At 34.0% G+C, this 10055-nt stretch overlaps 1 protein-coding gene across 4 annotated transcripts; it reads right to left on the bottom strand.

The window, feature by feature from the left end:
• Positions 1-1945: 1945 nt before the first annotated feature.
• LOC126818091 (zinc finger protein 37) lies at positions 1946-9906 on the bottom strand. Of its 4 annotated transcripts, none has more exons than XM_050545279.2 (3): positions 9889-9906; positions 6549-6714; positions 1946-4945 (listed from the first exon to the last, which is right to left on the bottom strand). In XM_050545279.2, exons 2-3 carry the CDS (start codon positions 6690-6692, stop codon positions 2195-2197), a joined length of 2895 nt encoding a protein of 964 aa, XP_050401236.2. In that variant the 5' UTR covers positions 6693-6714; positions 9889-9906; the 3' UTR covers positions 1946-2194. The 4 variants fall into 4 exon arrangements, with proteins under 4 accessions (XP_050401236.2, XP_050401237.2, XP_050401238.2 ...); XM_050545280.2 differs by having other exon boundaries at positions 9885-9901; XM_050545281.2 differs by lacking the exon at positions 9889-9906 and adding an exon at positions 9822-9871.
• Between the last annotated feature and the right edge of the window lie 149 nt (positions 9907-10055).

The following is a 10055-nucleotide window of genomic DNA, read 5'->3' as shown; positions in this document are numbered from 1 at the left end:
CGTACAAGGGGCGACCATTATGTCCGCCAGTTTTTGTCCGATTTTCACGAAATTTAAAATCAACCATCATTAGTGTATAACTGTGATATATTCACGCGTTTTTTTTTTAATCGGATAAAAATTGTGACCTCTATAGGGACCACAAGCTCAAAACACGACTTTTCGTACAATTACGGGCCATAATTCTGGAAGTTACGATCCGATATGCACGAATATCGACAGGAACCGAGATCTTTGGGTTATATACATGCATTTCAAGTTTCATCAAAATCGGATCAAAATTTGTGACCTCTAGGAGGTCCACAACCTTGATATACCAGATATTTACACTATTTGCGTACTACAAGGGGCGGCCATTTTGTCCGACAGTTTTTTGTGACCTCTAGAGGGACCACAAGCTAAAAGCGCGATTTTTCGTACAATCAGGGGTCATAATTCAGGAAGTTACGATCCGATATGCGCGAATATCGAAATGAACCAAGATCTTTGGAATATATACATGCATTCCAAGTTTCATCAAATTCGGATGAAAATTGTGACCTCTTGAGGACCCACAACCTTGGTATACCATATTTTACACTATTGCGTACAAGGGGCGGTCATTTCGATGGCCTACACAACATGAAGATGTGACAAGTTGCACTCGAAGGTCGTGTCAGGAGTCCCATGACCGGCTTTTGACCCTATGACGTCAGACATTGATTAATCAATCAGCGTTGGCGTTTCTAGTGGTTTACCCACTGTTCCGTGCATGGCACACCAAGAAGTCGCCATAACAGACTGTTTCATTGGCTTATCCCTCCCTTCAACCAAAACATCAATAATATAACAACTCTTCAAGATCCTAGTGTAGTAAATACAAGTAAAACTAAATTTTGAACTATAAAAAACAAAACAAAATAGGATCTGTGTTTTAATCAGATTGCTCTACAGTGTAGAGAGAGCATGAGTTTGCAAAAAATGCGATTATCATGATATGAATAAGTCTGTGTTGATATTTCGGATAAAAATGATCAATTTTTACCAAATTCGAAAGGGGTCATCTTCATAATGATAAACACACAAAATAAAAAAAAATAATCCACAAAGAATGTAACCTGTAGAGTAAGCCTTGAGCAAAATGTGAACGGGCGGAAAGGTTGATCACAATTCTACGCATGGGCGTATAAAAAAGGGAAATATCTGCCAAGAAATAAGTATTAAAGGAGCTAAATTGCTTATATTTGGGACCTAGAAATTGACACAAATGGGTGGCAACGCATATAATAATGTAATATGAATATATATAAACTGATTTATATTCAATCGTTTCCATTTTTACTCTAATTTCAAATCAGTTATGTTCGGCAAAATACGCGAGATGTCTCAATCGATTGACCATCTCTAGCGTCTGGCTATTCAAGTCTACACCGGTAGTATTTATTGTGCATGCTCTCCAGATATTTGGGACCTAGAAATTGACACAAATGGGTTGCAACGCATATAATAATGTAATATGAATATATATAAACTGATTTATATTCAATCGTTTCCATTTTTACTCTAATTTCAAATCAGTTATGTCCGGCAAAATACGCGAGATGTCTCAATCGATTGACCATCTCTAGCGTCTGGCTATTCAAGTCTACACCGGTAGTATTTATTGTGCATGCTCTCCAGATAAGAATATGGCTTCACAGTTTGACAGGACTTGTACGATATGTCTAGCCTTGTTCTTCAAGTCCCTGGTTTCAAATGGCGCTGAAACACATTTTCCCGGTAAGATCACAACATCAATGTTGATTAAAATTGACAAAATAATTTGTGTTTTCAATGTTGAAGACTATGGATGATATCGAGTTCAAGACTTAGCTACTTTAAATTGGGTTGATGAGATATTGATAGTGGAATTCTACAAAACAATTCAACATATCAATCCAGTGAAATTCACAAAATGGGACCAACAAAGAAATATAGTCATTTTAATTATGCAAAAATGTACAATATTTCAAAATTTCAATAAACAAATTGTCACAGCAATATCAGTATGATGAATGTACCTACAATTAGTACAATTATTGCATGTTAATAATACAAAATTTCAGTGTAACAATAAATATGTGTTTTTTAGGGTGTAAATAAGTAAGGATTAATTGTTATTCCGTTCATGCAAATACATATATAATATATCAATCCAAACAAAGCTAGACCATCACTATTTCTTGATTATGTAGTAAGTAATTCCTTCTGTTCCCTGGAATTGTTGAGCAGTCTCTGCTAAAATACCTAAATCTGAAGCTGGTATTGACTCAACAGCACCTATATTATCATCAATAGTATACACAATATTCTCATTAACAGCATTTTCTACTTTTAAATCTCCAATATTAATGATAGTCTGATGCTCATCGTAGACCTGATTTTCCTCAATCTCTTGTGTACTAATATACTCTATAGAAGAAGGATTTCCGCTGGCCGCCTGTAAAATTTGTTCTATAGATTGGAGGTTATTGGAAGATGATATAATAGTTTGACTACCATCAGCATTAGTTTGTGTCATATGTGCATTTAATAAATCAGATATATCATATTCAGTTTCAATATGAATAACATTCGACTCTGTCACTTCTTCTATAGGTTCAACTTTTGGTTTCTTTTCTTTTTTAGATTTCATTTTTTTCAGTTCCTCTCTAAGGTGCCGCTTCTCATGTGTTTTATAATGGCTTTCAATATTTCTTTTATCCACAAAGCCTTTGCTACAAATTGTACATGTGAAAGGGAACTTGCCTATTTGATGTGCTAGGAGTTTGTGACGGCATAAATGACCAGACTGGGTGAAAGATTGACCGCAAACATCACAAATGTATGGTTTTTCTTTATTATGACTTCGCATATGAACTTTCAAGGCAGACGGATCAAAGAAAGATTTGTTACACAGAGAACACGTTGCATTTTTAATCTTTTTATGGCGATACATGTGCTTGTGAAGAGAATATATAGAGCCTAGGAAACTCCCACACAAATCACATTGAAATGTTTTAGGCGCAAACTCTTCATGTTTTAACATGTGTCTTTCAAAGTAAATTACTTTTGCAAATCGTTTCTTACACAGATGACATTGAAGATCAGTTTTACACTGATTGAGACTCTCGTGTTTCTTCAACCCGCCTTGTGTCACAAACATTTTACCACAGTGGGAACATTTCAAATGAGGTGGACAGTTTGACATAGATTTATGTTCTTGGTTGATGTGAAACTGTAAACTTTTCTCACCAGAGAATGATACACCACATGTGTCACATTTATATTGTGTTGAACATGGTCCCTGTCGTCTATGTTTAAACAAGGCACTTTTATTAGCATACACTTTACTGCACACTTCACACTGAAATTTACCATCTTTTGTTTCTCCGTTATGGGTTTGATAGTGACAATCTAAGGCATACTGATATTTAAATTGTCGATTACAAAATGAACATGTTAGTTTTTCTTTCTTTTCGAAGCCTTTATGTTGGTGATGCTGCATGTGCTTGGTAAGTCCACCCTTGGCCAAGGTTTTATTACATATTTTACAAGTTGTCTCTAGAGTTCGGAAAGGAGATGGGGTGTTTGTTAATTTCTCCGTCTTTATCAACATTTTGGCAGTCTGTTGTTTCCTTTTTCTTCCTTTCTTTGTAAAAGCATCTAAGGAAAATTCTTCATCATCTTCTACCACATTCTCAATATTGTCATTTGGCTCAGATTTTATGATGGTCATGTCACTTGCCTTTCTTTTTCTTTTCTCTCCTTTATTTACTTCTCTATTATCTATACATTTATCAGCATCCCTTATAGTGCTGTTACTAGTATCAACATTTTGCGTATCTTCTATTGGGGAATTTTGGATCAATTTTATCTCTTCATCTATGGACATGGATGTTTGATCCTCAACATAAGGATTGGTACATAAAGTGTCTTGTGTTACGGATTCTTCACTCGTCTTATCTAATGTCTCGTTTAAAGGACTTTTAGGATCTTGAGTGGTTTGTGAAATATTTTCATCACTTAACAAATTCAGTCTGGATGAAGATCTGGTTTTGATAGGCTTTATCTCAATTGAAATTTTTTTCTTCTCAGTTGATTTTTGTGAAGTTTCTTTTTTACTCTCTTTAACTGGTTTCCTTGACGATTTTGGTTTTAAAGCCTTCACAGCCAAATTAAACTTGTTGCTGGATGGACGTCTGCTTGTCCGCCGTACTGGCGAAATAAGCTCTGTATCTTTTTCGCATTGAGCTTCGTCCACTGGTTCAGATTTAGAAAGTTGTCTATCTTTTTGAGTTTCTTTCACCGGGGCATCAGTTGTAGCAGATGGGAGTTTGGTTGAATTCATTTCGGATTCCAAGTTTGAATTAAGGTTTGGTAATGTAATTGTGGTAGCTTTAGTAAGGTCTGGTATAAAAGTTGTAGTATCTGAAGTATTATTAGGTATAGGCATTGTTGTATCACTTTTTTCAGCATTGTTATTTTCATTATCTTTAACTTCTGTTCTATCAATACCCAAAATATCATTTTGAATACCAAAATCCATTTCATTAGACCATGGTGTATTGCCTGACTCTGTCAGATTTGATTCTGTCTGTATAGTTTGGTCTAGGTCATGAATTAGATCTGTTGGGAGATTTTCTTCAGAGTTTTTATATATTTCTACTGTGATATCTGCATCAACTGATTTTGTGGTTGTTTTAATTACATTAGAATCACTCAAAAAATCCTTTACAATTTTATCAAAACTAGAAGATGATTTTTCAGAGTTCGCATTTTTTTCAATGCATGGACACTTAACACTGACTTTTGTGGTAAATATTTGATATTGTTGGAACAAACTCTCTGCAATTAGACTGTCATTTTCAATAACAGTGAAATCTTGTACATCATTTGAAAAAATTTCTTGTTCAGAGATATTTAAAATTACTGGCTCATTACAGTTCTGGAAAATAAAAATATTATAAATTTATAAAGTCAGGGATTAAGGCAATATATGTATCCAATTTTGTAATGAAATAATTATAGGCTTTAACATTTTTACTGGAAAAATGTCTCCATGGGTAGGGTGGCCCATGCACCTACAGAAATACAGTCAACCGCTGATAGTTCGAGACTACCACTGAAGCGTGCACATTCGCCGTGTCGAGGCCAACTTTCTGACAGTATGATACTATAAATAGCCATGGCACGTGCAATTCTCTACAAATCTATCAACTATTACAGCCGTAAAAAATTTATTGTTGACGATTTTGAATAGCAGTAAAATTAAGCTTCTTGGTTATTACAGCAGATTTAGAAATTACGTTCGTTTCATTTTTTAAATCGCTTTATCATTAACTGTACCGTTCAGAGCAGCATCTTTTGGTTTAGTACAAATAATATCTCTGAAGCACTCGGGTTAGACAGGAACATGATACTAGCAGTAGTTTCATTTTACTTTTACAAGCTTCTTAAAACAATTGTTGAGCTAGCTAACGTGCTCATTTCTAAATTCAATTTCTTGTTCTAGCTTTCTGTTATGTTTCGTAAAAAAGTAGTCTTGATTATCCCGACCGGTCAATCAGCCCTTGAATGGTCGATAGACTGGTTAAGCGAGACTAATTTCAAAACAAGGGCACGTAACCTATTTTTTACTCAAGAGTGTCTGGATGTTATGGACGACACATGGAACCAGTTTTCAGTCTATTATTTATAGATGATTAATGGTCATAGCTTATTAAGTACAACATGATCGTTTATTTAGTAACTATAATTGTGTGAAACTGATTTGAGGCTTGGCATATATATAAATATTGTGGCGAAATTGTCGAGATATATGGAGATATTTATTTATGGTGGGTCACCCTACCATGGGTAGGAGTAACACAACAAAGTGTTGTCAACCATAAGCTTCATATTAGAGTTAAGAGACTAAGCATTGTATGCAGAGGTCTTAAACATACATTATGCAAGAGCTAAATCTGCCTATTGCAGGTCTTTCTTTAGGCCTGAAATCTTATTTAACTTATTAATTAGACATTAATTAACCTATCCAGACCATAATCAACTCTCGATGTCAACGCTAGCCAGCGATATTTACTGGATTAGGATCCCATTTGCTGCTCAACTTTCATTCATGATTTAATCATGAAATAGATAATCGAGACTATGGTTTTTATCATACCGACTTTAGTAATGGTGATCGAGGCTACGCCGAAAATTCAATTGCAAAAATCTTGGTTCAGATTGGATCAATTTGACTGAAATTTTCAGCAAATTGCCTTTACATTAACTAGTTTTTAACTATTATAGTGAGAACTGCCAGTTTTTTAATCTCCCATAATCTATCTTGAATAAAGCTACTGTAAGTCAAACTTGATTTAAATTTTTATAAGATAATTTGAAAATAAATATTTGACAGACAATTGTTGAATGTTAAACAAAGAATCACAAAGTATTTAAATTTGAAATTCAATATCTTTATAGAAAGAGCACTTCATACAACACTATTTATTTAATATTTAAATATAATCTATTTCTTTTCAATTTACTACCAAAATACTTGCCTCCTTTTTCTGTGTCGATAAGACATTTCCATCTCTTGATAAAGTTTCAACAGTCACTTTCCGACAAGGAATTATCTTAACATATGCTTGCAAAAGAATCTTTAGCTTTTCTGCTTTATCAGCATTCTTATTGGAACGCCCCATACTTCAATACCCAACCAGTTATCTGAAATGTAGGATATATATTATATTGATTTTAAATGTTTATTTAAGCAGAATATCATAACAACAAACCTCTAGTGGTTTCCCCACTTAAACTATGCTGTTGTATCAAAAATTATGAAATTTAGATATTAAGTAAAAAATCATGTTCAATTTTTATTCAATACACATATAAGAACCCCCTTTTATTCACATATGTTAAAAATGAAAGTAACTTATCAAAAACATAAAATATTTGTCAATAAGAATGGGATCAGCCTCTAAATAGCTGTACATTTACATGTAGTTTCATGGTTCAAGGCCCCTGACACATTTTAGAATACCTCATTTTCTTACTCACATAGATTTAATGCCTTTAACTTTATCAGAATTGTTATATTGTAGTAGTTAATTAAACTGGCCCCACTGCAAGATAGAGAGAGAGATGGGGTTTAACTCCACTTGACACAAACTAGGTCATTTTGGGACTAACACACAGTTCAATTTTTATTTCAATAATTCACTTGCACGTAGGGGTCTTTAGCAGTGGGAGGAAACCAGAGGACCTGGAGAAAACCCACAAGGTTGAAGAGGCGACCCTACTCCTAGTCAGGTACAACCGTGAAATCGAAACCATGCCAGCTGACTCAATGACAGACCTTGTGATACAGCGCGTATGTGCTAACCATTTGGCCATCTATAATATACACAAAGCTCAAAGTTCAGAAATTTCTGAATTTGGCATTTTGTATAATATGCACAAATACCACAATTCAGAAATTTCTGAATTGTGAGATTTGTGCATATTATACAGGCCTTGTGATACAGCGTGTACGTGCTAACCATTTGGCCATCTATAATATACACAAAGCTCAAAGTTAAGAAATTTCAGAATTTGGCATTTTGTATAATATGCACAAATACCACAATTCAGAAATTTCTGAATTGTGAGATTTGTGCATATTATACAGTGTGCCATACTCAGAAATTTCTGAATTGTGAGATCTGACCTATGTTATTTTATTTTTTTTCTAAATTACAAATAATGAAATACTGAAAATTTCCATTATATCAGTACAGATAATTAAATATAGAAATTTTCTGAATATATCAATTCCCAAACTTGCAGTACAGGGTGAAATTGTCCCAGTTGAATTGACCATCCCCTTTATTAAACAAGCTATCTTATACTACCAGAAGAGGCAAATCAGAATACTCTGATGTTACTCTTAAGGAATGTTGCTAGAGTTCATATAAATTTAAGTAATAGGGGTTTGAACATTTAGGGCACGGATTCTGCTATCTGTTTTTGTAAAATACAGTATATGTCCATAACCATGCCCATATCGAAAACTCAGAAATCCCGAAAAATATTTCCCAAGTTTTATCAGTTCAGTTCTTAAGGGTTTGACTCAATGTTTTACAGGAGATATTGCTTTACATGAATTTGATTGATCAATCACAAAGGAACTACTTTTTTGTTTTTCAAAGAACAATTCATTTTTTATTAAAAGTAATTTATTTCTTATTAAAAAGGAACTATTTTAATTGACCTTATCGTTTTATAAAACAGGTCATCAAGAATGTATTACAGACGCTTATGTACATGTACATGTATATTGGAAAACAGCTATACAGAATATTTGTCTCGACATATAGTATAGCTTAGATATCCACTGTGACCTTCAAATAAAAATTGGCTAAAAGAAAACATTGGTGTGTATGTAACCGAATGTAGAAATTTTGATTTCTTAAACTGAAGTCTTAGATATTTGTGCACCATTAATGAAATTCCATTTAGAAAAATGCTTAATATTACCGAAAAGAACAGAATATGATATGGTAATCAATGCAGTGAATACTAGCGGTGTACACTGGAATAACCAGACACCAACGACTGCCATTCAATTTGGTCTCTCTGCATATTTCGGCAAACATAAAAGATTAGAAATTAATTACAGTAAAAACAGAAACAATTGAATGTAAATCTGTTTATATACATTCATAATACATTATGCGATGCGACACATTTGTGTCCATTTCTAGGTGTCAAAGAAAATGGGTCCCAACGCATAATGATGCATTATGAATGTATATAAACTGATTTACATCAATTGTTTCCGTTTTTACTCTGATTTTAAATCAGTTATGTTCCGCGAAATACGCCAGAAGTCTCAATCAAATGGCAATCTCTAGCGTCTGGTTATTCCAGTCTACACTGATAGTGTTTATTTTGTCTTAAATATTAGATATCAGATACCAATCTTTTCCCTGCAAGATCACAACATCAATGTTAATTTAAATTGACAAATAATTTGTGTTTTCAATGTCAAAGATTTTGAATTATATAGAGCGGTGCTTGAGCAAAGCTCTTTTCCGGTAACACAGGAGCGTAATTGAAAATGTCACCCACAGACTGTTGATTAAAAAAAAATTCAGCCGGAACCGGATACACTGGGCAAAACAGGCAATGCGCATGTCAACTTACCAAATCTCACCCAAGCAAGATCACGTTACTAACAAAAATAATTCTATCCACCAAATCTCGCCCAAGCGAGATTACGCGCCTCATAGAACTATTTCTATGACGCGTCTAATCAATGACGTCACATATTTTTTACGTCAATGAAAATAATTCTCACACTTTTTTGTTCTTTTTTTAAAAACAATAATCAGCTTCGCTCTACTCAGGCAATGCCTGTTACATATTATTGAGTTAGAGACTTAGCTACTTTAATTTACTTTAAACAAAATGGAAAGTCGGATTTCTCAGTATCATTTGTTCCAAGTTTTAGTCCTGTGCTGAAAACTCAGATTTTTTTCCCCTGACTTGTTGGTAAAACAGAGTCAAAAACTAAAACTCGGAAATAAAATTACGAGTTTTCAGAGTTTTCGGTATGGCTCATCCATAACCATGTCGACTTGTGTGCACACATTCTGAATCTTGTCCTAAACTAATCAACGATCCGTAAGGAAGGTAAAGTGTAGTTGAGCCCATAGAAATGTTTGAACCCGCCTGCCTGTGCATTTGGAATGCGGTTCATTCGTTTTTTGTTACGTATCTTTCAATACTTCAATTTAAATGGTGGTATATAATCGATCTTATTTTACATAAGTTTACAATTTACGTACGACGGATATTTTAGAAAGTACTCTGGCTTGCCAAAAATACAAAATAATTTTGAAGAAATTTACCTACTTCCGGCTACGACTTCGTGCTTTTTCACTACAAAAGAACTATTAAGGGGAAGCAACCCATGAATATAATTTTACGGATTTCTGCATGGAATCGTATTGGTTTATCAAGGTCTCTCAGTCATAACTGTAGTAGAATGCATGGCCATTTGTCTTCTGGTTGTCGAAACA

This window comes from Patella vulgata, chromosome 4, assembly GCF_932274485.2.
Source record: "Patella vulgata chromosome 4, xgPatVulg1.2, whole genome shotgun sequence".
NCBI classification, from domain to species: Eukaryota; Metazoa; Mollusca; class Gastropoda; family Patellidae; genus Patella; species Patella vulgata.
This window is presented reverse-complemented; position numbering and strand designations above follow the sequence as displayed.